Source organism: Convolutriloba macropyga, chromosome 4 (genome assembly GCF_964194025.1).
Source record: "Convolutriloba macropyga chromosome 4, txConMacr16.3, whole genome shotgun sequence".
Taxonomy (NCBI): Eukaryota; Metazoa; Xenacoelomorpha; order Acoela; family Convolutidae; genus Convolutriloba; species Convolutriloba macropyga.
In genome coordinates this window covers 57,747,421-57,773,926 of record NC_134471.1, presented here as the reverse complement: position 1 = coordinate 57,773,926, position 26,506 = coordinate 57,747,421, and the positions used below count along the sequence as shown (strand labels likewise).

General features: G+C 38.9%; 1 protein-coding gene and 1 long non-coding RNA gene across 2 annotated transcripts; both read left to right on the top strand.

Annotated features, from left to right (window-relative positions):
- The first annotated feature begins 2,505 nt into the window (after window positions 1-2,505).
- LOC142338553 (uncharacterized) lies at window positions 2,506-3,334 on the top strand. Its single transcript, XR_012758989.1, has 2 exons — window positions 2,506-2,649; window positions 3,204-3,334. It is a non-coding gene; the product is annotated as an uncharacterized LOC142338553 (long non-coding RNA).
- A 7,323-nt stretch (window positions 3,335-10,657) lies between these two features.
- On the top strand, window positions 10,658-25,652 carry LOC142338111 (uncharacterized). Its single transcript, XM_075387743.1, has 5 exons — window positions 10,658-10,678; window positions 13,622-14,008; window positions 17,034-17,432; window positions 22,844-22,851; window positions 25,221-25,652. The coding sequence occupies exons 2-5, from the start codon at window positions 13,636-13,638 to the stop codon at window positions 25,650-25,652; spliced, it is 1,212 nt and encodes a 403-aa protein (XP_075243858.1). The 5' UTR covers window positions 10,658-10,678; window positions 13,622-13,635.
- The last annotated feature ends 854 nt before the right edge of the window (window positions 25,653-26,506 follow it).

The window sequence follows — 26,506 nt, the reverse complement described above, 5'->3', positions numbered from 1 at the left end:
TACGACTAAGCCTATCTTAAAACATCGAGGGAGACCCAATCTCCTCGAGGCCTCTACACCCTATCTCAAAATTTGGGGTCTTCACCCACCTCAGGGTGGCTCATTCTATTTATACTAATGTGCTCTTACATAAAAAAAACATTCTGTAAAAATATGGCACTTGTGTCTGAGGAGAGTATATAATATGCACCAATAAGCTGGTGGGGCACAAACGGAAAACATCCGAACTTTTATTTCTCAGAAGAAAGCAGCCATCCGTTTTCTTTTAAAAACTTATTTGAATGCATGTTTTGCCCCTTTCCAGCTTAGTGATCTTGTATTTTTTACGCCCCCAGGCGCACGTGCTATTATTTTTTACAAATTAACGTGGTATATCAGAACATATAATTTGTAACTGTGCGGCGTAAAAAACACGGGGGGGGGCTGTAACAGAGTAGATCCCGTGGGTCTTTTGTTTTACCTGGAACACAAGTTATCGTCGGCAAGCCGGATTTTTTTCACTTGTAACCTCTTTCTCTCGTACCCTCAGTTTTTATCCATAATATTTGGATGATCGAGGCTCAAATTCTCCTACAAATAATAGAAATTGGCTCTGTTACGTCTGTGCCCCCCCCAGTACGTTTCTCTCCCCCCGGGTCTATCTAATTATACACCCCCCATGTTAGTGGTCATATAACCTATGGGAAGGACCCCCCCCCCCCTCCAGTACGTTATGACTCCTCCCCCTCCAGTACGTTATGACCCCCCTCCAGTGTTACAGAGCACGTGTCATTGCATATAGTAAACCAATATACAAAAGCATGGTATGTGAGTCGGAAGGGGTTTGCAAATAATATGCACCCACTAAGCTGGGGGGGGGGGGTGTTGGGGGTGGGGGCTCACAAACGGAAAAGATCCACAACATTATAGCTTGCCGGACCCATTGCATGGGTTTCAAATATATCTACCCAGTACGCAGGTGCCGGGGGCAGGGGCAAACTACAGGGCTTTTCCCATAATACCCCAAAGCTAAGGGGGGCAATGTAAAGCTTTCAATCATGGTGAATATACCCTAGTGATGAGCGAATTCTAACCTTGCAAAGATCTTGTGAGATGATTTCAAACTTGCAAGATTCTTGCAAACGTTATCTATTGCTCTTGGGAGTGATATAAAGGCCAGGATACGAATTCCAGACAGTTTTGATGAATCATAGATGCTCTAGCGTTATTCTAAATTTTGAAGAATCTTGCAAGAATCCTCCAAGTTTTGCATTTCTAAAAATCTGGGAAGGCAAATTTAGACACATCTGCCGTGGTCACTCACCTCCCCAGTTACATCATAGTAAGTTCTTATGTAATAGGGTCACGTACGTTTTGGGGACACGTACGTTTTGAACGCTTTGATGAGGCGTCACTATGTAGCATTGGGGGTGCATAACATAATGAACCCACTGATTTCTGTAAGACAGTGCGGATTCCATACTCCTTGAGGCCTCTACACCCTATCTCAATATTTGGGGTCTTCACCCCCTCAGGGTGACTCACCCTATTTATACTAATGTGCTCTGACATAAAAAAAAACATTATGTAAAAATTATGGCAACCGTATCTGGGGAGAGTATATTATATGCACCAATAAGCTGGCGGGGCACAAACAGAAAACATCCGAACTTTTATTTCTCAGAAGAAAGCAGCCATCCGTTTTCTTTTAAAAATTTTTTTGAATGCATGGATCAGATCTTTTCTGTTTTGCCCCTTTCCAGCTTAGTGGTCTTGTATTTTTTACGCCCCAAGGCGCACGTGCTATTATTTTTTACAAATGAACGTGGTATATCAGAACATATAATTTGTAACTGTGCGGCGTAAAAAACACGGGTGGGGGGGGGGCTGAAACAGAGTTGATCCCGTGGGTCTTTTGTTTTACCTGGAACACAAGTTATAGTCGGCAAGCCGGATTTTTTTCCCGCTTGTAACCTCTTTCTCTCGTACCCTCAGTTTTTATGCATAATATTTGGATGATCGAGGCCCAAATTTTCCTACAAATAATAGAAATTGGCTCTGTTACGTCTGTGCCCCCCCCCCCCAGAACGTTATCCCCCCGGTCTATCTCATTATACACCCCCCCCCCCCCCGTCTATCTCATTATACACCCCCCTCCAGCTTAGTGGTCAGATAACCTATGGGAAGGACCCCCCCCCCCCCCTCCAGTACGTTATGACCCCCCCCCCCCCCCCAGTTACAGAACACGTGTTATTACAGGGTAAATAATTATGCAAAATATGGTATGTGTGTCTTGTGGGCTGCAAATAATATGCTCCCACTAAGCTCGGGGGGGGGGGGGGGGCTAAGCAGAATGGATCCCAGAATTCATTCGATCTACGTAATCTATGCACATTTTGGTTCGCAAAAAAGAATATGGAAAAAAAGGATATGTGTCATATGACAAACACATGAAGAAGTTGCTTGACTCATAAAGAAGTGATCATGTCAACTGAGGTTGACTGCAAATAGAATCGAATTCCCTCTCAGATCTAGGCGGGAAATTTGACAGGTTTGCTTTCATTTTTGTCCGATCATATCTAGCTGATAAGTGCTTTGCAATATAATCAATACATATTTGAAGGATTTCAATACATAATTGAAGTATTCAACGTTTATTCAAGAGTACAGGTTAGTCTCTCTATTCACCGCCCTTTTTGCTATATACATTGGGAAGAAATCAAGGGTCTTTCCCATTATAGCCCCCCATGAAATTATAGCCCCCCCTTATGGTATAATTACCCTGATTGGGAGGCTATAGGTTATCTGACCACTAAGCTGGGGGGGATATAATTATGCATCAAAATTACGCATCTCTTCCGCTTATGAGCCCCACTTTAATGAGTGCATTTTATTTGTATCCCCCCAAAACGTACGTGACACATTTTAACAAGAACTTACTATGATGTAACTGGGGAGGTGAGTGACCACGGCAGATGTGTCTAAATTGTTGATGTATTTATTGCTGACAAAATCCTGGATCTTTTCCTTTTGTGCTCCCCTAGTGCGTTATGCCCCCCCCCCTCCAGTGTTACAGAGCACGTGTCATTGCATAGTAAACCATTATACACAAGTATGGTATGTGCGTCGGAAGGGGGGTTGCAAATAATATGCACCCACTAAGCTGGGGGGGGGGGGGGGGTGTTGGCGGGGTTCACAAGCGGAAAAGATTCACAATATTATAGCTCGACGGACCCATTGCGTGGGTTTCAAAAATATCTACCCAGAACGCAGGGGCCGGGGGCAGGGGCAAACTACAGGACCTTTCCCATTATACCCCAAAGCTATGGGGGCAATGTAAAGCCTTCAATCATGGTGAGTATACCCTAGTGATGAGCGATTTCAAACCTTGCAAGGATCTTGTGAGATGATTCCAAACTTGTAAGATTCTTGCAAACGTTATTTATTGCTCTTCATTACGATGCAGAGGTATACCCCAAAATTTCCGCCATAGTAAAATTGGCTCGAAAATTAGATACATACAATGAACGAAATTAGGAGACATCCTTTGTATCTTACTTTTCGCAAAAGGGGTTCCGCCAATTTTGCGAAATAAAAGAACATTCGGTGCAAAAATTAGGTAACAAATCTTGTAGCACGTTTCCGCTCAATTTGGGTATCTAATATTCGCGCGTATTTTGAGCATGCAATAAGCACTTTAATAAAGATTTAATTAAAGCTTTCAAAGCTTTAAAGAGCTTTAAATACATGCAAGTTGGGAGTGATATAAAGTCCAGGATGCGAATTCCAGACAGTCATGATGAATCATAGATGTTCTAGCGTAATTCAAAATCTCGAAGAATCTTGCAAGAATCCTTCAAGTTTTGCTTTTCTAAAAATCTGGGAAGGTATAAAAGGTAAGTCAGAGAGTAGATTCTATCCTATTAACGGTGTATTGTAATTGGGAACTAGACATATTTTGGGGTATAGTAAGCATAAAACCTTAGAAAACGGGTCGAAACTCATCCCAAGGTTCACAAAATTTTGGGGTCTTTCCCATTATAGCCCCCCCATGGAAATATACCCCCCATTACGGTATATTTACCATGATTTGGGAGCTATAGGTTGTATGACCACTAAGCTGGGGGGGGGGGGCTATAATGGGAAAGACCCAAATTTTGAGCGCAGAATTCGTCTATTTAGTATCACCTTTGGGATCTTTTCCGTTTGTGCCCCCCAGTACGTTATGCGCCCCCCAGTTACAGAGCACGTGCCATTACACAGTAAATTACTATGTAAAAATATTGCATGTGCGTCTGGGGGGTGCAAATAGTATGCGCCCACTAAGCTGGGGGGCACAAACGGAAAAGATCCCACCTTTGCTTTGATGAGACGTCACTTTGTAGCATTGGGGGTGCATAACATACTGAACACAATATGGTTTCTGTAAGACAGTGGGGATCCCATACTTCAAAAGTTTTGCATCTTTACAACAATAATTTGCACAACCCCAATATTAATGGTCGCATTTTTGCAAATCCTAAACGGACGTAAATATTTTTCAAGCAATTTGCTGTGTAACGGGAAGTATGCCCCGTAATGGGAGCCAAATAGCTCTAGTAGCCCGTACCATGTCCACCGAGATCATCAGCTCTGATTCAGACAAAGTCTGAGACGGCCCCATGCCTGATTCTTTTGAAGATCCAGATCTCAGCTAATGTCTATCTGAGTTATAATAGGTAACAATCGGAAAAATGCAAATTTCAAACACTCAGTTTTGACTTCTCATATTAGCATATATAATAAATCATTGAGCTTGATGAGAAGAAACGGATTCTAAAGCATGGCAGAGGGAGCTAAGACTTGGATTTTCTCTACCCAGAGAGGCACCATGTCTTGGTAGTCCAACCCAAGAACTACCAAAGTGTTTTTTTGGATCTTCTCCGTTTGTGCCCCCCCCCCACCCCCCGAGCTTAGTGAGTACATATTATTTGCACACCCCAGACGCACGTGCGTGCCATATTTTTAAATAATGATTGAACATAACACGTGCTCTGTAATTTGGGGATCATAGCGTAATGGGGGCCACAAACGGAAAAGATCCATATATTCACAAAACTTTTAAACGAGTGCAGAAACAGTCAAGAGTTGCCCTAATTGATTTAAAAAAGCATCCTATGTTCAAATCCAGCCTAACTCTTCTCGGAGAAACCCAAGACGGGTTCTACTCTGTCCAGGAAAACCCAAGTTTTGACCTCTCTCTGCCCAGAAAGTCTTGGGTCTTTCCCATTTTACCCACCCCCCCCCCCCCCCAAGCTTAGTTGTTAGATAATTTATAGCCCCCCACCCTGGTAAATATACCATAATGGGGTGGCTTGACATCATTCTGACATCTTTCTGAGAAGACCTGGCCTCTGGAAAATCGGATCCCCCCCCCCAGTACCCCCCCCCCCCCCAGTACGTTATGCGCCCCCCAGTTACAGAGCACGTGCCATTACATAGTAAATCACTATGTAAAAATATTGCACGTGCGTCGGGGGGGGTGCAAATAATATGCGCCCACTAAGCTGGGGGGGGGGCACAAACGGAAAAGATCCGGAAAATCTCTGAACCAGGCCTGATAGGCTTTGAGGATTCAATAGTGGAGGATATTATAAAATAAAGTTTGTAATTAAGCAACTATTTCAAAAAAAAGCTGAGTTGAACAGTACTTTACCTCGACTCCCCATAGAACGCCATTTAAACAACAGCATATAATGGGCAGAGAATGCCATTTGATCATCACTATACAAAGGGCAAGACTCTAAAATAATCATTATGGAGCCCTATACATGAGCTCACATGGAGAAGATCAAAGAGCTCATATCGAAGAATAAGTGGTTAATAATACGAATTAATAGGATATTAATAATTGGGGCTATAATAGAAAAAATCTGAATAATGAACTGAACACTTGGCTATGAGATTACAAAAGCATAGTTTACCTGAATCTGCTTAAAATCAAAGAGATTCTGTTGCTTATCTTGAAACACCTGGAGGCTCAAGATAGTCAAACCTCGTTGAGAAACTTCAGGTTTTTAAACATAAGAAATCTTGGATCTTTTCCGTTTGTGCCCACCCAGTACGTTATGCGCCCTTCAGTCACAGAGAACGTGTCATTACATAGTAAATGATTATGTAAAAATTTTGCACGTGCGTCTGGGGGTTGCAAATAATATGCGCTCACTTAGCTGGGTGCACAAACGGAAAAGATCCAAAATTCTTCGGTATGTATTTTTCTAGCCAAAAATGACAAAATTTCTCATGATATTGAATCCTTATATTAAATACCGAACAAAAACGACGATACCGACGATACGACGATGATACGTTTTTGGATAGAAAAACAACCATACCGAAGATTTCTTATGTTTAAAAACCGAATGTTTCTCAATGTGATGATTTCAAAGAAACGTCAAGAAACCTAGAAGTTTTCTTTATTAAAGTTTCAAAGAACGAAAGAAGAACTTACCTGACGAACTTTATTGCTGTGTCGATAAGTAATGGCCACAAAACTAAACTCAATTCTATTTTTGTTTTGGCGCTATCTTTATCTTATTGACCTATCAATCATATGTCAGAAGCCAATTCTCCCACTAACAGGAACCTGATTCTAACATCCACCGATCTCCAACTAATGAACTCGATTGTACCCAAGCCATATATGATTTTCATGAAATGTTGATGAAAATAGAAAATCACCTCCGGGATTCGGAGTTAAGATCTATTTACACGCCAATCAAATCATGCCAATCTTGTAAAATATTTTTAGCTAATCTAAATCTTCTCTGTATATTTTCGCATAGATAACTACTATAAATACAAGCTAATTTTTGTATATTTTCAGTTCAAAATTTAATTTAAAATTCAACTTATTGAATTCTTTGACCCATGTTATCGACCACGACAATGGTGCCCAGACCAGCTACAGACAGACAAATTTTGGATCTACAGAATGCAGAATCAGCTACTGCGTGGATTATGTCTTTTGTGGCGAAATATCGCGCAGAGAAGAAAGAGGACAAGGTCAACAACGATGGTACTGTACAGGACCTACAGGTAACCAGTCTCTTCCTTAGTATGTGCGGTCAAGATGCAATTATTAAACTTAGGAGCCTAATGAGTTCTCGGAATTTGATAGACACTCCGTATAATGACATCAGATTGGCGATTCAAAATTATATTTCTCCTAAAGAGAGTAGTAACGGCAGAAAGGGCTAAATTTCTGTCCGTAATACAAGGTGTAGGGGAGTCAGACGACGACTTCCTAGCACGTCTTAGAGAAGAAGCACGCTATTGTGACTTCGAAAAACTGAAAACAGCTGCCAACCCCGAAGCGGAGTTGGTAAAAATAAAGTTTATCTCAGGTTGAGGGACCCTGAAGCAAAACTTAGACTACTAGACGGTATTAAAGCAAAACCAGGCAATTTCGGTTACTGAAATGACCGGGAGTTTACAGTTCAAAAGTCAAGCAATGGCTTTTGCAAGTTCATCAGGTCATAAGACCTTTAATGTGAAAGAAGAAGTTGGGTTCAACTTCAAAAAGACCTTTCGAAAACCAAATGAAAAAATTACGGCTAATAAAAGCAACAACATGTAAACTAGGTGTGGAGGTAAGCCACACTCTAGTAGACCCTGTCCAGCGCTAAGTAAAAAATGCAACACCTGTGAAAAGGTGGGACACTTCTCAAAAATGTGTTGAAGCAAACACCAACCAAATTCAGGTAAGTACAATAAACAGTATAACTTTTGCGAAGAAGAAAATGTTTCCTCAGAGCAAGCATCTCCAGCATCGGAGATGGGAATGTTTTATACCAAAGAACAAATCTTTAGCTTGTTCTGTGACATGGGAATATATCTCAATAAATAACTGCAAAGTAAAAAATGCAGGTAGACACAGGTGCAGATAGCACAGTGATATCATCAAAGACATGGACTGAGCTTGGTAAACCTCAGTAGGATGGTAAGATAAGACATCTCGAAGCTTATGATGGTCATCAAAAAACGCTTCTGGGATCACTTACTTGTGACGTTGAGTGGAACGGAAGCAGGCTCACGCAAAAAGTTGTTAGCAGTTGTGCAGTCTGATAAAGAATTTGGACTACTTGGTAGAGAACTTCTACCCAAGCACGGTGTGAACAACATCACAGCCGAGCACCTACCTGCTGTGAAAGGTTACAAAGCTCATGTGAAGCTGATACCAGTAACACAGCCAATGTTCTGCAAAGCCAGAAAAATACCTCTACCTCTTCAAGACAAGGTCACAGAGAAGCTGAAAAAATGGTCAGACAAGACATCCTTGAACCGGTACAGCCAGGAGGAGTCACTGATGCATCTCCAGTGGTGTGGCAGAGAAAGAAGAGTGGAGAACTGAGACTTTGCGTGGACTTGAAGGTGCAAATCAATGGCAAGGTCTTGGATAAGGACTACCCAAAACCAGACATGGACACAATCTCCCACAACTTACATGGGGCCTCATACTTTGGCAAAATTGACCTCTCAGATGCCTACTATCAAATTGAGCTTGAAGAAGAAGCAAAAAATATAAGAACAATCAACACATCTCAAGGTTTGTTCAAGATGTGCCGACTACCTCAGGGATTGAAAAACTTTTCTTCAATCTTCCAGAATTGCATCGAATCAACACTCAAAGGTATCAAAGGTGTTGTGATCTTTCAAGACGATGTATTGGTGTATGGAACTACCAAGGAGCAGTTCGACAAGAGAATGCTTGCAGTCAAGAGTCAACTACGTGAGAAAAATTTTACTATTAATGAGAAAAAATCTCACTCAAAACCAGTCGATAGAGATAACTTTTTGGGATACTCCATTTCAAAGGAGGGATAGCACCAGATCCCATACACGTTGAAAAATAAAAAATGCAAAAACACCAACTAACAATAAACAACTCGAATCGTTTGTTGGGCTAGCTAATTTTTACGAAAGAAAGATTCCTGATTTTGCAACAAAATGCTACCCTTAAATAACATGAGAAATAGCGATTTCTCATGGGGCAAAATGCAACAAAAAGCCCTTGAAGACATAAAAATGAACTATGTGCTAACCAACTAGTACAGCCATATAGTCTACAAAAGAAGCAACAGTTACTACTGGCGCCTCTGAAAAAGCCGTTGGAGGGGTTCTTTCGCAAGAAAGACATCCAGTCATATATGTATCAAGAAAATTGACTCCAGCGGAGCAAAACTACTCGAAACATTGAGCGTGAAGCACTGGCAATTGTGTTTGTGGTCACAAGACTAAAACAATTCCTTCTTTGAAGACAATTACCCTACAGACTGACCACAAACCCCTCAAATATCTCTTTGCACCAGACGAGGAGATCCCGAAGACAGCATCAGCGAGAATCACAAGATGGACAAAAGCTCTAATGGGTTTTGACTATGAGTTGAATTACACGCCAGGAGAGCAGATAACCCATGCAGATGCTTTGAGCAGAATGGATTTTGACGAAGACGAATCGGACAACGATCGAGTGTGCTTCGCAATCAATAACATCTACTTCGCCCAGAGTGATTTGGTGACCCAAGCGGAAATCAAACTGAACTTGGAACAAACACTCTTCCAGGACCTAATGAAACGAATCAAAAGCGGCCAATTGGAAACAATGTTCAGAAGCGGAAAAATGATTCGAACAACAGAAAGATGCACTTACTTTACATAATGGAATCATCTTCAGAGGTGTTGCTCCTTTCATACCACCCAAACTACGACACTTGGTTTTGGCAAAAGCGCATGAGACACATCCCGGGAAGAATGCAACTGAGGCATCAGTCAGAATGATATCTTGGTGGCCTGGCATTACCCAAGACGTTCAACACTTTGTTAGTTAATGTAAGAATTGTCAATTGAACTGGTCTAGCCTGGGAAAAACAGTCTCTACGTGGCCAGAAGCCGGCATGTGGGAACGGCTCCACATAGACTGGGACTATGTTAAGGACCAAGGCAATATCTTAGTAATTGTAGACGCAAGTTCTGGTTGGATAGAAGCCTTCCCGCGTTCAAAATTTTATTCAACATATTGAGGGAACACAAACGAAAAAAAAACAAGATAAACAACAAAATCCAGTTGCTAAAACATTATAATTAAGTGCACTCAGACGAAGTTTGTAGCAAATATATTAGTTCTTTGGTCGTTTTTTCACTGGGCCGTTTTTTTGTCTGACCAATTTGAATGTCCGAACTCAAAGCGGAAACGGGTGTAAACAGGTAACGCCAGAAGGGTAGTAACTTCTCTTGTGGCCTATCGATTTACAAGACTATGTAGGTTTGGAGACATAAATTCATGGTATGGAGGGCGGTTCTTAGAATGTGACCAACAACTTCACCCCCGCTCCCCCCCCCCCCCCCCCCGATATCAGACCCCCCGCCCCCCGCCCCAACCCACTTGACCCCCAATCCGTAAGCTTGTAAATTGTTCCAGGCATAACACAGCGCTCTCGACAACCCCCATCCCACCTCCACCATCACCCCACATCCCACATATGCTCAACGTCGACACCCCGTGTGTCTCACCATCATCGCCGTGAGCTACCCTCCCCGCTGTAGTGCTTAATTCAGGCCCTTTAATTAGGCCAGTGGTAGTGTGTCTAAACCGAAGGTAGCTATGGGCAACGTCAACCGCTCGCCATTTGTTTGAGGGCAACTCACCTGACTATAGTCGGTAATGTTTGAGAACTTCGTACATTAAGTTATCAATGTTCCTTACAGTATTTTGATAATTGGTATTTGTACCAATCGTATTATCCTGCAATTATTGGTTCTCTTATTTAATTGAAATTTTGAAGCTGCGGAGCACTTTAGAACATTTTCTGACACAAAAATAAAGGTTCTGGTCATCTTTTCGCCTGCATCGTGTTTTACATTATGCTCCAGTATGCTGTTTCGTCGAGAGCAGTCATTTTTTCTTCCCAATTAAGAGCGCTTCCAAATAATTCAATTTACCACCATCTTTTGAAGACCTAGATTTTATTTCACCCTTCAACTGACTAAACGATTCATGCCACTGTCACCGTTGTATTGTGATAATTTGCGATATGGCAAAAGATGTTAAATTCTACAGCCTCGCCGAACTGCTCAAATAGTTCTGCATTACAGGCAGATCAGATTGACAGCGTACTGGGGGGTATAGACACTTTTTGTAGCTAACATTCATTGCCGTCTTTGTGGCAAGCTGGCTACAAGTTTCTTTCAATTTTGTCTGAGCAAGTCGCTGACAGTGTTTTTTCTTTGATTTCCATAACATTTCCTCCATTTTATTCTTAAGTGCTAATTTATTTTTCAAAAATGAAAAACGTCTTTCAAAAACGCTTTGAAGCTTCTTTTTGCTTTTTAAGCCTTCTCCCTCCAATTCGGGCATCAAGTCCTCATGTTTGCATTGATTTCAAATGCGGGAGGATGTATACATGTAGTGGGATTTGGAATGGTCGTCAATTTCTAAACTCTGTTTGTTGCAACCGGTCTGGAACTCATTTAACATAAATTTTGGTTTTTGTGAATGTGTTACTATTTGCAGCACTTATATTTCCGATCAGCCATCTAATGCGAGATAGTGGTCCATTATCACTTATTGCGATTAATGGAACAGTTGACTTGAATTACACAAAAGCTGCAAACCGATATAAAACTATTGAAAACCACTCAGCAAAACTATCCGTAACTCACAAACAAACCAAGTAACATTGGTAATCGAAGCAGGGCATGCGCAATTGAAAAGCAAAACAGCAGTGATAAAAAGTAATTTACAGCCACAGTTGTGAAGTAAGAAAAAGTCTCCAGAATGAAAAATTTATAGAAAAAGTGCGAAAGAAAGTTCAAAAAAAGTGATACTGTTATTGAAAGGATTATATTATTATTTTTTATCAAACAACAATATTTTTATCAATCAAAGTTTTTTTTTATCAAACAATAATATTTCAGGTTTAAGTTTTGAATTTAGATTCCCAGTCCAACAAAGAATTGTTCAAAGTAAGTTAGAGTTTTTATATTGATTTATTGGAGTTTGCTTTGAACTTTTATGTTGAAATTTTTGAAAAATTTGTTCTTTTAGTCTAGTACTGATGGCATTATTAATTTGGAAACAACAATTCTAACTTTCAACTGAATGCCATTCATCACTAGATGAAAGGCGCAAATTGCAGTCAGCATTTCACTTTGTAGTGAATTGAGATGATTTTCAAACAATAACTTTTGCATCAAATTGTTTTTGGCGTGATAGCCGAGAGGTAAGGTGTGTGGTTCGCACACCAATGATTGAGAGTTCAATCCCCTGCCTCCGTGAAGCTGTCTGTGTGAGGATGAGCTCTTACTTAACCATAGCTTCAGGTTGACCATAGCCTGACCAATGTTGGCTGCAATGATGGTACCACGTGAAAGTTTCAGACGCAAAAAAAAGTGACTATAGTCACCAAAAAAAAGAGCAATGCTGCTCATAAAAAGATCAGTCTGAAATGTGGGGAATAATAAGAAAAAGGGCAGCTGAAAACAGGCTACTGTAGGCCTAATGCTGTTCCGCTGCGATTACGCAGAAACCACAATTATTATTATTATTATAACGACATCTTCGATCTCGGGTTTTACGGTTTGCTTTTAAAAGCAACATCTGGTTTTTTTAAGACCTGAACCAATTGTAAAATATAGAAGTTCCATTTTCTCTGCAATTCCAGTCGCTTGATTCTTGTTTAAATTGTTATGTGTTTTTCGGAGAAGAAGAAAAACTAGAGGTCATAGAACTGTACCAGAAAGTAGTCAAAATTTCCTTCCAAAACAGTCGTCGAAGTTATTGCGTTTCATCTGGATTTCGAAAAGTGAGGACTTACTTGGTTCATGTTTTGCCGGAAAAAGGAACGGTGAAACAATAACCGGATCTTTTCCGTTTGTGCCCCCCCCCCCCCCCCAGTACGTTATGCGCACCCCAGTTACAAAGCACGTGTCATTACATAGTAAATCATTATGTAAAGTTATTGCCAGTGCGTCTAGGGGATGCGAATAATATGCACCCACTAAGCTGGGGGGGGGGCACAAACGGAAAAGATTCCAAAAACCTAATGTGATCTTTCTTCAACCCCGTCGTTTTTCAACCCCTATTCACGAATTTGTAAGCGAATGCTACTATGTAACAGATGGCACGTGCGTCTTGAGGGTATGTAAAAGATCCAAATGAGTTGGGGTGCTTAAACAAAATAGATTGAAAAGAATTACAAAGTAAGGCAAAATGGCAAATTGTTGCAAAAAATTAACGGATCTATCCCGTTTGCACCGCCCCCCCCCCCACCCAATACGTTATGCGCCCCCCAGTTACAGAGCACGTGCCATTACATAGTAAATCATTATCTAAAAATATGGCACGTGCGTCTGGAGAGGTGCAAATAATATGCATCCACTAAGCTGCGGTGGGGGGGGGGGGGGACAACAGGAAAGATCCAAATTAACTAATACTTGTGAAGCTACTGCATCTTATGATGTTTTTTATTCAATTTTTCGTTCTCGTTTCTTGTATATTTGGCTAATCGTAGTGGGAAGCTATGCGACCACACTTATTGTATGTTGCATTGACTGTGGACAGAATTAGATGTAAAAATTTAAACCGAATCCATATTTTTCTAAGGAAAGACAAAGAAAATGATGTGTTTGGATTGGAGTGTCATCGCAGTGCTCTCAATGTTAACATTAGAGCCAACAATGGTATTGGGTGCAGCAACAGACGTCACTGCCAAGGTGATGACAATGCTAAATACGGCTATGACGGGTGTGAAAAAACCTTTAGAAGAAATTGCGACAGATAAGGCTGAGGCAAAGGCTGCGTTCACTTCTATAGCAGCAGCTACAGCTTGTACGAGCAGCGCTCTGACGATAGCAGAGGATAAAAACACCAAAAAATTTTCCTACATCACCTATTGTGCTCAACAGGCGGGAGGAAAAGCCGCAGCAATTGATGCGTTGAGCCAAGCTGCTGTTAACCTGTGGTTCAAACCAGGAGGCTACAAATACCCAGGCTCGTTCTTTTCCCATTTTCATGCTGCATCAAAAATTTCGGAATTCTTTGACGCCAAAACTTGAAGATCTTTCTGTGGAACTTTTCCGCTTGTGCCCCCAGCTTAGTGGGCGCATAATATTTGAACCCCTCAGACGCACGTGCCATATTTTTACATAATGATTTACTATGTAATGGCACGTGTTCTGTGACCTACAAGCATAAATTTTGGGTCTTTCCCGTTATAGCCCCCCTCCGCCCGCTTAGTGGTCAGATAACCTATAGCCCACCAATCATGGTAATTATACCATAATGGGGGGCTGTAATTTTTTTTTTTGGGGGGGGGGGGCTATAATGGGAAGGACCCTAATTTTTTTGACCCCCAGGCGCACGTGCTATTTTCTTACATAGTAGCGTGCTGCATAACAACATATAATTTGTAACTGGGGGTTTATAAAAACACTGGAGGCCGAAACAGAATAGATCCAGAGTTCGTTTGGCAACAATCTAATATTTGCACCCCTCAGATGCACGTTCCATATTTTTACATAATGATTTACTATGTAATGGCACGTGCTCTGTAACCGGGGGGGGGGGGGCACAAACGGAGAAGATCCCTTTCCATTCAATTGCGGGGGGTGGGCTTCTTAATGGGAAAATTCCAAAAAATGGGGTGTGGTTTTTCCCGTTTTAGAACCCGCGCACATTAGTGGTCACATAACGTATACCCCCATCTCCCATCATGATACCCATCTCCCAACAGACCATAATATGTACGCTTTAGACTTATAATACACTACAATTTTGTGGGGGCGGATGGGGGGTGAGAGGTATAATGAGAAAGAGCCGAAAGTTTAGTACTTCGGTTACACGATAAAAAAATCCGGGTTGACCAACATGAACTTTTCTTGGCAATCATAACCAAGCCATATATATGGTGTTTATGAGGTAACTTGGCAACCATATAGCTGACCATTGGATGCCATATAAGAATCGTATATGGAATTCTTGGCAACCATAGCACAATCATATAAGAAATTTTGGATCTTTTCCGTTTGTGCCCCCCCAGCTTATTGGGTGCATATTATTTGCAACCCCCAGACGCACGTGCAATATTTTTACATAATGATTTACTATGTAATGACACGTGCTCTGTCACTGGGGGGAGCATAACGTACTGGGGGGGCACAAACGGAAAAGATCCGAAATTTTTGTATGGCTTTTTTGTATGACTTTTAACCATATATGGTTCCCAAGAAAGGTCAAACCGGGAAGTAAAAATGCTATTCCCGACATTATCATTCAAGAAAAGAGCATTTGTTTGCTCAAGAAAATTAGTTACGCATGGCATATGTATAACTACAGCACGACTTTCATTATCAGTTGTTTCATGGTAGCTATGGTTCGATGCAAGAATTTTGCCACGCTGATTAGGTGAGATATAAATCAAAATACAGACCAAACATTGAGCGTTCTCCGCCTTCAACGTTTAAAAATGGGCTATTATTTCTTAGAAGCTATAATATGGAAGAACCAATTAATGGTAGATTATTAAAACCGCAAGAAGATAACCGCAAGCACGCAGATGAATGGCATTAAATGGAGGATATTCCAATTGTGCTGAAAACTTTTAAAATTGAACGAAAGCACCTCAAGTAGAACAATGCCCTTCAAAAGTTGGCGAGTTGTATCTTGACCAGAATAACCTTTATAGCTTCAACCATGTAAATTTCCAATTTTTCTGACAACTAACAATGAGCCCGGGCTGACCCTTGGCAACCACCCATGTTGAAGATTCTTTGATTTCATACAAGAATCATGCGGTCTGTCCCATTATAGCCCCCCCCCCCCACCCGGGTCGAGGTTTTTGGGTAAATTTTCGTAAGAAATGCGGTGAATGCGGTGAATTTTCGTAAGAAATGCGGTGATTGCGGTGAATGCGGTGAAAAAAAATAATTCACCGCTTTTCACCGCATTTCTTACAAAAATTCACCACCAAATTCACCGCATTTCTTACAAAAATTCACCGCATAGACTATTATGGCAAAATAATGTAAGAAATGCGGTGAATGCGGTGAATGCGGTGAAAAAAAATAATTCACCACATTTCACCGCATTTCTTACAAAAATTCACCGCATATGGTTTCCAAAGTTTACTCAATCTGATTTAAATTCACAAGAATTAACAAACAATTAAGTGACAGTTGGCGCAGTGGAATAAGCATTGGAAGGCATGCAGGAGGTCAGAGGTTCGAACCCGTGTAGGGACGATTCTTTTTTGTAAGAATACTGAGAACGCGGTGAAAAAAAATAATTCACCGCGATTCACCGCATTCACCGCAAAAAGATGTAAGAAATACGCGGTGAAAATTATTTTTTTCACCGCATTTCACCGCATTTCTTACGAAAATTCACCACCAAACCTCGACCCGGGCATGAAAATATAGCCCCCCTGCCCATTATGGTATATTTACCATGATGGGGGGGGTTATAGGTTATCTTCTGACCCCTAAGCTTGGGGGGGGGGGGGTGGGGGGCTATAATGGGAAAGAACCGAATCATGTACTCGATTTCTTAGTACGATCCTTGTATGAAACCAAAGAAATCATATATCATCCTTGTATGAAATCCAAGTTTTCATATATGACGCAAACATGGAATCCAAGAACTCGTAGATGCACCCTTCACGAGGAGTAGGTTTTAATTTTTGTATGATCCTTGTATGACTACCAAGAAACTACACAAATCATGACCTAGAACGATTATTAAGAATCTCATTGTTATAAGTGCGTTCTCAGTGGCTAGACTCATACAGGGGTTCACAGAGTTGAATTGATCTTTGATAATCATATACCTTATCTTCAGGTAATAAGGAATTTACGCCACCTTCTTTCCCTGGAAGAGAAAAGATATTTATATCAATATCTTTAAACTTTCCACCGCTTATCTTACATATCTTTGCAATTATTATCGTCATTCCGCACAATTAAATAGTTCAAAATCTCAACTGAAACTGACACGCATTTAACGGGAAAAAAACTCACAGGTGCGAGTGAGATAATTAACAGCTGCGATGGAGATACCGACCTGAAACCAACGTCACCTTTCTACATTATCGTTGGGGTTTCTACAAAGAATGTTCAATGTCAACAGAGCACAATTCAATCCGCATCCAAAAAACGAGGAGCAACTACGTTTGACTATATTGCTTGTGTCTTTTCCCCAGTTGCTGCCGCGATCGCCGAGGACACTCTAGGAAGCGCTCTTTTCGCGGAAGATAAAAATTTTTGCAAATTGAAGGATACTCTTGATGCCGAATTATATGGGAAGATTAAACTAGATATGTGCACAGATGACCTAACTACTAAAACATGCAAGTCTGCTGCTCCGTCTCCGTCTGCAGACGACGACGATGATGATGATGATACAAACACAGGAGGAAAAGGTAAAGTCCCCGTTTCCAAAAGAAAAATGTATAATAGTTGCTTTCAAACAATGTATTTAAAAGGCCTGCTCGAAACTTTCCAATCTGAGCTTGCTTCTCAGTTTAGAAAAGACAGGGATGAACCATGGTGAAAGAGTTTTCTACAGTAGCGCACATCCACTTTTTATCCACATTTTGAATAGCAATGCCTGTATTTATTTTGACCCATTAGTGACCTAAAATTATTAAATTCTGTGAAGCAGAGTATCTGATTTTGAACTCGTGGAATTTTGTTACCTTAAAATGTGGTATTCAAGCTACATCTTTTGCAGCCTGGTTTCCGCAAAATGGTTCTTCCTAACTTTATAGGATTGAGTTACGTTTAAAAAATGAATCCGGTTGTTAAATCTAGTAATTAAAATCTACAATTTTTAGTATCCGAATTCCAAAATAAAATTTACAATATATATGACTAAAACACCTTAATAACTTGAAGCTAATTATACACAAACTTTGTTGTAATCGGATAAAATAGTTTCTATCTCTGGTTATTAAATTTGAGTTGAAAATTTGAGAAGCGTCACAACTCAAATTTTGAGCTGAGGGATTTTTCATTTTTAATAGCCGCCCTCATCTTCTCAGCCGGCTATTATAACGCTCCTATTTTTTTTACAATTCAAAGAATTTGAATTGTATTGGGGCGCTGTCCTTTTTCGACTCGAAGAGGAGTATTGGTTTTCTCTCGGTTTTTTTTACGACTCGAAGAGGAGTATTGGTTTTCTTAAGGTTTTTTTTTTTACCGGAAGTACTATTCGTTCAGACGATGTTTTGACCTAAAAGGGAAAGCGAGTAAAATTGCAGTGTGAACTAATTTTTTCTGAGCGAGAGAAGTTTTTTGATCATGCGCTGCGTTTAGTGAATGACTTTTTGACATTGAAAAGTAGTTTTTGACTGAATGGCACATATAGAAAACCGTTTTTAGCCGTTTTTTCGTCTAAGTGGCCTAGTTTTTTTGCTTGTAATCTGGTTTTTTGTAGAAATAATTTTTAATCGATGCTATGTTGAAATTTGAACCCCGGAAATTGACAGCACAGTATTTTGCATAGCCTGAAATTGCGTTTCAAATGCGAAATAGGCACATATTTCTTGATTTTTTTGTTAATTTTTGGCTTTTTTTTCTATTAATTTCTTCATTTTTGGATTTTTTAGCTGTTTTTTTTCAAAAATCAGTTAATATGGCAACTTCCCTTTGATAATTCATATACTCAATGCCTCTTTCTACCTCGATGTAATTTTGTTTCATAAAATTGTACATTTGCTAATCCGGTTTTCGTAGTTTTTTTGCCAATTTTTTTTAATTTTGTGTTTGTATTTTACTTTTAATCACTAGAAATAGTATTTTGGGGAACATAAGGGACTTTAATTTTGTTTCAATAAAAATTCAATCATTTTTTGGTGTTAAGTTTTTGAAAAAACAGAAAATTTGCAAAAAACAGAAAATAAATTTTTTTCAGAAATGCAGTCTTAAATATATTTGACCACTTTTTTGCAAAATGTTTCATTGTTTCGTATGTCTGAATTCTGCTTTTTCTTGTTTTATTCTGTCCAAAGAGTTGGATTTTTGTCTCGAATGACTCGTTGTCTTTTCTATGTCTCGAATGCTGATCAATGAAATGTACTCGTTTTTCTTGATTTTTTAAATTTGATTTTTAACTTTCAAAAATCAAGAATTGGTCTTTTTGTTACGGTGTTCCTAACATTGTGTCCATATTCTTCACATTCTCGTTTGTATCATTCTAGTTTCGTCCTGGCACCTACTTTTATATTCGTTATATTGATTTTTTCAGTTGTTAAAGAATGGAATGAATTCAGCTTTTTCTTAGATCTTGGTTTCTTCGGTTTGCAATTGATTTAATTCAAAATAAAGCAGTACTGGGAGTTTGCTAGAAAGTCTTTTCCAACATTTCTACTTATTACTATTCATTGCAATATTCTTGCGGGCTTGGTATTGTTTTTAGACAATTTTTTGCCTTTCAATATTATTCTGTTGCTTTTGTTTTTCTATGATTAATTTAATTTTTGAATTAGTATGAAATCATGTTGTCTAGCATATATACAACAAGGAAGAATCATGTATTATTTTTGTCTTAATTGCCCTGATTAGAAATCTAATTGTAGTGTTTCTCTGATTCTTAAGTTTGAGCACTCTTTTGAATAATTTTGACTTTCCTGTCTTTTTTGAAAAGTTTTTATCTGCCGTTTGCTTTCGCGATCTTTTTGAGATTAGAATCATTAATTATCTGAAGGCAATTGATAGCCATGTCAGTTTTGACAGGCTATCAGTTTTTTGACCATCCTAAAAATTTCAGACTTTTTTAACGTTACCAAACGTTTTCAATAATAAAATTCTGCTACATTTTCTTTCTCTTGGTGACAGTGGTTTAAATTTCACCGATTTTTAGATCAGACCCGCGGAGGTAATGAGTTAATTTTTTAAAACAAAAGGTAATGGCTTCAGCTTTTTGTGAAGTTTTGGTGCTTCGAGTCGCTTCCGGAATTCTTCCGGCTATGTTTTTTTTTACAGGAAGTAGATTTGTTCACGCGGCATTTTGCCCTAAAAGCGAAAGTGAGAAAAGCTGCCTTGGTGAACAGATTTTTGCTAAGCGAGAGAAGTTTTTTGATCATGCGCTGCGTTTAGTGACTGACGTTTTGACTTTGAAAAGTAGTTTTTGACTGGATTACACATACAGATAACCGTTTTTAGCCGTTTTTTCATCTAAGTGGCCCAATTTTTTGCTTTTAATTTGGTTTCTTGTAGATCCTATATCGATCCTATTCTTCGATCCTATATTGAAATGTCAACCTAGGAAATTGATATCACAGTGTTTTGCAGAGACTGAAAATAAGTTTCAAAATGGAAAATGGCACATAATTCTTGAATGTTTAGTTGATTTTTGGTTTTTTTTAGTATTAATTTCTTCATTTTTGGAACTTTTAACCGTTTTTTTGTCAAAAATCAGTTAATATGACAACTTCTCTTTGATAATTCCAATACTCAACGCCTCTTTCCGCCTCGATGTAATTTTGTTTCATAAAATTGTACATATGCTAATCCAATTTTGATGGTTTTTTTCCGATTTTCGTCAGTTATTCGTTTGTATTTTGGTTGTAACTACTAGAAAGTATTTTTGTGCAACAAGAGGGACTTTAATTCCGTTTCAAAAAAAATTTAATAATTTTTTGGCATACTTTTTCATAAATGCAGTCTTAACTTGAAAGTTCTGTGACCATTTTTTTGCAAAATGTTTCAATGTTTCGTATTTATAAAATCTGCTCTTTCCTATTTTTTGTTCTCTTCAGGAGGATAAATTTTTGTATTGAATGACTAGTTATCTTTTGTATGTCCTGAATGCTGAGCAATGGAACATATTCGTCTTTTGATTTTTTTAAATTGATTTTAAACATCCAAAAATCAAATTGATTTTTAACTTTCAAAAATCAAGAAAGTCTTTTTGTTACGGTGTTTCTTACATTGTGCCCATATTTACACTCTAGTTAGTATCATTCTAGTTTTGTGCTGGCACCTACATTTATTTTCGGTATTTTGATTTTTACAGTAAAAAAAGAATGATTTCAGCTTTTTCTTAGATTTTCGTCATTTCTTTGGTTTGCAATTGATTTATTTTAACATAAGGTGGTACTGAGAGTTTGATAGGAAGCTTTTTCCAAAATTTCACTTATTAGTAATTGCTAAATCTTTCTTCCGGCCTTGGTATTAATTTAAACAGTTTTTTGCCTTTGTATATTCTTCTGCTGCTTATTTCTTTTCTATGATCAATTTAGTTTTGATTTGGTATGAAATCATGTTGTCTAGCTTATGTACAACAAGGAACAGGTGTGTGTTGTTTTTTGTCTTAATCGCAGTGATTAGAAGTCTAATTATAGGTGTTTTCTGATTCTTTAATTTGAGCTTTCGCTTTTGAAAAGATTTAACTTAGTTTCTAAGATTATTATCTACCGTTTGCTTTCGCGATATTTTTCAAATTAGAATCATAAATTATTTGAGGGCTATTGACAACCTTGTCAGCTTTTTCAGACTATCAGGTATTTGACCACCTTAGTCATTTGGATTTCTTAACGTTAACAAATGTTTTCAATAATATAAAGTTTTGCTGCATTTTGTTTCTCTTGTTGACAGTGGTTTAAGTTTCACCAATTTTTAGAACAGACCTGGAGAGGTAGCGAGTTAATGGTTTAATACAAAAAGTAGTGGCTTCCATTGCAATTACGGTTTTGTTAGTGAAGTTCTGACGCTTCGAGTCGCTTCCGGAATTCTTCCGGCTATGTCTTTTTACGATATGTTCACACATTTTCATGATTTTTGAAGTCAAATTAGAGTAGTGATTTTGGTCACACCGAAACAGGAAGTGGAGCTAAAAAGCGGGTGGTTTTGCGGCGTGAAATTTTTTTCCTCTAAGTTTAAAGTAGAGTGAGAAAACGGGGTTTGAACATAAATTCGCTCTCTCGCTATTGGTTTTTTGTTCACATGCGGCAATTTCACTTTGATTTTTACCGTTTTTTCATTTTTTTGGATCTGGATTTTTTTCTAGGGGTTTTCCCAATCCATTCATAGTCCGTTCTTGGTCAAGTTTTCTGTTTAGTCAATGAAAATTCTTTGAATTGTACGTCAGGACTTGTCCTGCTATGTTTTTTTACTTCGTCGAATAAAAAATTGTTTCGCTTTTCCTCATTTTGCCGCTTTTTCAACATTTTGCGTGATATCTTTTTGACTTCTCTAGGCTATTTTCTCTCTTCTCTCATTCTGCTAAAAGTGATTTTGAACATCAGTTGCTCAGCAAAGCATAGCAAAATAGAGTCAGTATAAAAAATTGAAGTCAGAATTAGAAACGGGATAAACCCATAAAGCCCAATTTTAGATGCCCGCTATTTGAACGTCGCTCCTATAAGTCTTAGTTACCATCTCTATTGCTTATTGGTATTGATAGTAGCCCCTGTAGCCTCTCTCTAAGAAACAGTAGTACGTTATGTTCAACTACGAAATGCCATCAAAATAAATCGGACTTAAAAAATGTTTTTGTACAAAAATCTTTTTTTTCAATATCTTCTATTCTTTCAATCCCAATCATGCTTATTGGAATCAACGGCGGCTATTTTCCGGCAATCTGCCGGGTATGTTTTAAATTTTTGGTAAATTCGATTATAAGGAATTGCGTTACGTTATGAAATGGAGATCTGTAGTCTGGATACCACGATTCTTAAATTTCCTAATTTTGTAGAATTCAGTTACTAGTTTCTCCTAGGTATCCTAGCTTTTGAATTTAATCCAATTTGCCAAAGCTCATGTTAATCTCATGTTCTCACATTGCAAAATGGAAAAAGTTACATTCTCGGTCATTTTTGGTGTTTATCAGGTCTGCAGGTTTGTGGTGTTATGGTCAATTTTTCGTCTGCGCAATTACTGTTATGGTCAATTTCGTCTGCGCAGCAGAACTCTTAAAATCTTACTAGTCTGTAACTTTGCTTAATTTTACTAATTATTGGTGCAATTATTAGACGTCATTTTATCAGATCCACATAAAATTAACAAACAGGACAGCATTTCGAAACCTTGATACAAAATTTTCAAACTTTAATGCAAACAGAGGGAAAGATCTGTTTTGTGAGCAAAAATTATTCTTAACTTTCCCTCTGTCATTAAAGAATTTTAGCCACGGAGAAACAACGAGTCATGATAAAACCGTTGATGAGTCAACGAGTCATGATAAAAAATAAATGCAAACATATAATACATGCTTCTGTCAGGGTTGAGGTCTTAATGCTAAAAATCGCTACAAGATGTAAAACATGCGATGATTGGGTGTAAGAATTGCTATTGTTAGCGCTGAATACCGCGAAAACCGCAATAATAAAAATTTTATCGCTAAAACGTGGACAACCCTTTGTCAATTCACTGACAAAAAATTTTTTGCGGTGATTTCTTGTAAGAATTGCAGTTTTTAGCAGTGGAACATTTTTCGGTTTCATGTTGGTAGCGCTGAGTGTTTTTGACACTTAAGTGGAGAAAATGAAAATTTCAGCACTAAGAATCCCTAATCCTGCAAAATGTTACCGCCTGAAACCGCTAATATTGGTATAGTTAAACGTATACTTTTTCGACAAAGTGGAGTGAACCCGATTTATACTCAAGAGAAGTAAAACAGTAGTAAGATAAAAGTAAGCATCCGAAATTTTAGGGCGAAAACTTTATCCGCCACCCGAGCCGTCACGTCACTTCTTAGTAATCATACTAAGATCATAATGATACCATACAAGTCATTGACTATAGTTTATTATGGGTCTTAATAAGATTTGCAATTTTTCATATATGATTTTCACACAGGCACATAAAAGGTTCTGGATAGGCACATAAAAACAAAGCAACAGAAGCATTGTTTATTAAGGAGCAAAAAATGTCACCAAAAAAATTGATACGAGGCAGTTTTATGAAGCCTTCAAAACCTTTTCGGGACCTTCAATAGCAGAATGGCCTTAGTACGGAGGTGAGCGGATGGCTAGGAGTCTAAAATTTGGGTTGAAAATTTTTGCCCGACAATTGAAGTTTTTCTTCGAGCTTTTAAAAAGTTTTCTACCGACTATCACCTCTGATAACAAAATGAATGGTGACTTTTTCACACTCAGTTGTAGACTACGTTTCGAATTTTTTAGTTTATGGCTTCAGAATTTAATAAATATTTCAATTTCTTCTCTTTTAGATGGCCTTTAGTTTTTACTTATGATCTGAGTATGGTTGTCAAGATTCCATAAGGCCATATATGGATTAGTATGATTTTTCATATGCTTTTTGTTAATAGGGGCAACGTTTTGTTTGTTCACTTTGGCTGAAACTATAATACGACTTGTTGGTTTGATCTATTGTGCTCTATTTTAAAGCATCAATCAATTTTTAACGATCTTTGTATGATTGTCAAGATTTCATACATGTCATATGACTTTGCATTGTTTCTAAGAATCATATATGACTTGTATGATTGCTAAGAAGAGTTTATGGTGAGAAAAACGGGAGCAGTGCAATGTGCGCACTTATACTTACTAGGCAGTTTTCCACCTATGTGATGAATAATAAATAACAATTAATAAGAAAAATTTTAAGCATTTAATTTTGATTCCAATTGTACCAATGCTTCACTTCTTTAAACTGCTTTTACACAAAAAAGGCCACAAAATATAAAGTATTTGTTTTTCTGCGACACGAGTAAAACTGGTCTTTCTGCATTTTATTGTGTTGTTGAATCTAAAGTTTGAACCAGATGGTTTAATGAAAAATATTGTAAACTAAAGAAGTTTGAAATCGACGAGTAACGAACAATGTAACAATGTCCTCTGAAAAAAAAGCCTCCAAAGATTTTGCTACAAAACCCAAAATGACGGCTTGAACAGCCTAGATAATACACTCCTGAACCTTGCTCACAGTGAGTTTCCATTGACGCTGTACAGCGTTGTACCATTGACTCTCAATTGTAACCATTACTGTACCAGAAAAACAGCAGTTATAAAAACCTTTGCTCGTCCGCCCAGACTCCATTAGGAATCATTGCAGTCTGCCTTTTTTCTTCGCAGCTTCAATTAAATTATTGGCAAACACTGCGCAGAATGTTTCACATAGATTTGAAAATTTCAGTTAATTGATCTCATGCATGATTTTTTTAAAATTGCGATATCCTCAAAAGCTATTCTAGCTGCAACTATTCCTTATATTGAAGCATTTACATCTTTGGGGTGGAGTCGTAGGCGGAGGTCGGAGGTGGAGGTCGGAGGTGGAGGTCGGAGGTGGAGGTCGGAGGCCGGAGGTCGGTGGCGGATGTCGGTGGTGGATTTCGGTGGCGAAAGTCGGATGAAGTCATTGGAGGGCGGTGGAGGTTGGTGAAGGTCGGTGGCGGCGGTCGGTGGAGGTCGGTTGAGGTCGGCGGAGGTCGGCGAAGGTTGGTGGTGGAAGTCGGTGGAGGTCAGTGGCGGAGGTCGGTGGAGGTCAGTGGCGGAGTTCGAGGACGGAGGTGGGAGGACGGAGGCGGAAGTAGAAGGAGGGTGGAGTTCGATGTGCGAGGCCGAATTAGTTGTGGCGTATTAGTAGAAGTAGTAGTACTACAAGCTTCGGGCTTCGCCGGTGGGGTGTCAATCCCAGTGTTTTCATTCCATTTCAGTTCATCTTTTTCCAGTGTCTGAATCATTGTAGACTCAGTGGTCTTCATATGTTTTGTATTTCAGATTTGATTGCTCTTTGGTTTTCGTTCGTTTGTGCACTGCTTACTTTGAGTTGAATTGTGGCAATGTGCAGAAGAAACACCAATCGAATTTTGTTTTGAGCAGTCACATATAACCTGTGGGGAACATTTTTTACAGATGTACAGGAGATGTGTGCGTTCTTTTTAACTCTATTATCTGGGAGTTGGTCAGATGTTCCTAAATGCCAGTCAGTTTGACAATGACGGGTGAAAAGCTGGCCTCCCCCTGTCGCGTTATACCTGCAAGGCGAAAGCCGGAGGACGCCGATTATGACTTCCGGGGGGCGACAGCCAAGAGCGACAACCAGAGGTCGAGATCATAGCTGAAGTTGAATGTATCGGATTTCAACAAACTGGACTTCAGTCAGAAAGTGAACTTGAACTTGAGCTAAATTAATTGCAACATTTATTAATTAAACACATTTTAAATTATTTCATTGCATTTCTTGAGCATGTAAGCTGGATTTCGAATTTCAACTTTCATTTTCGCTTGTATATATCTTTTCCCCGCGTTTTAAGAGAGAGAGAGAGAGAGAGAGAATTGCGGCGTGTAAAAAACTTCTCAGATAGAGGCATGCGGTAAATATAGCTGCTCATATAGAGGCTGCTGTAATTTTTGCTGCTCAGATTGAAAGCGTGCCGTAATGTGCTCTGCTAAGATAAAATGCAGAAAATAAGTGCAGAGTGCTCAGACGAATGGGTCATTTTAAGTTTTAGAGCCAGACTGTAATTAAGAATATATGACATGAACAGATTCAAGCTCGGCGCAAAAATCCAGCATGTTTATTTCATGGT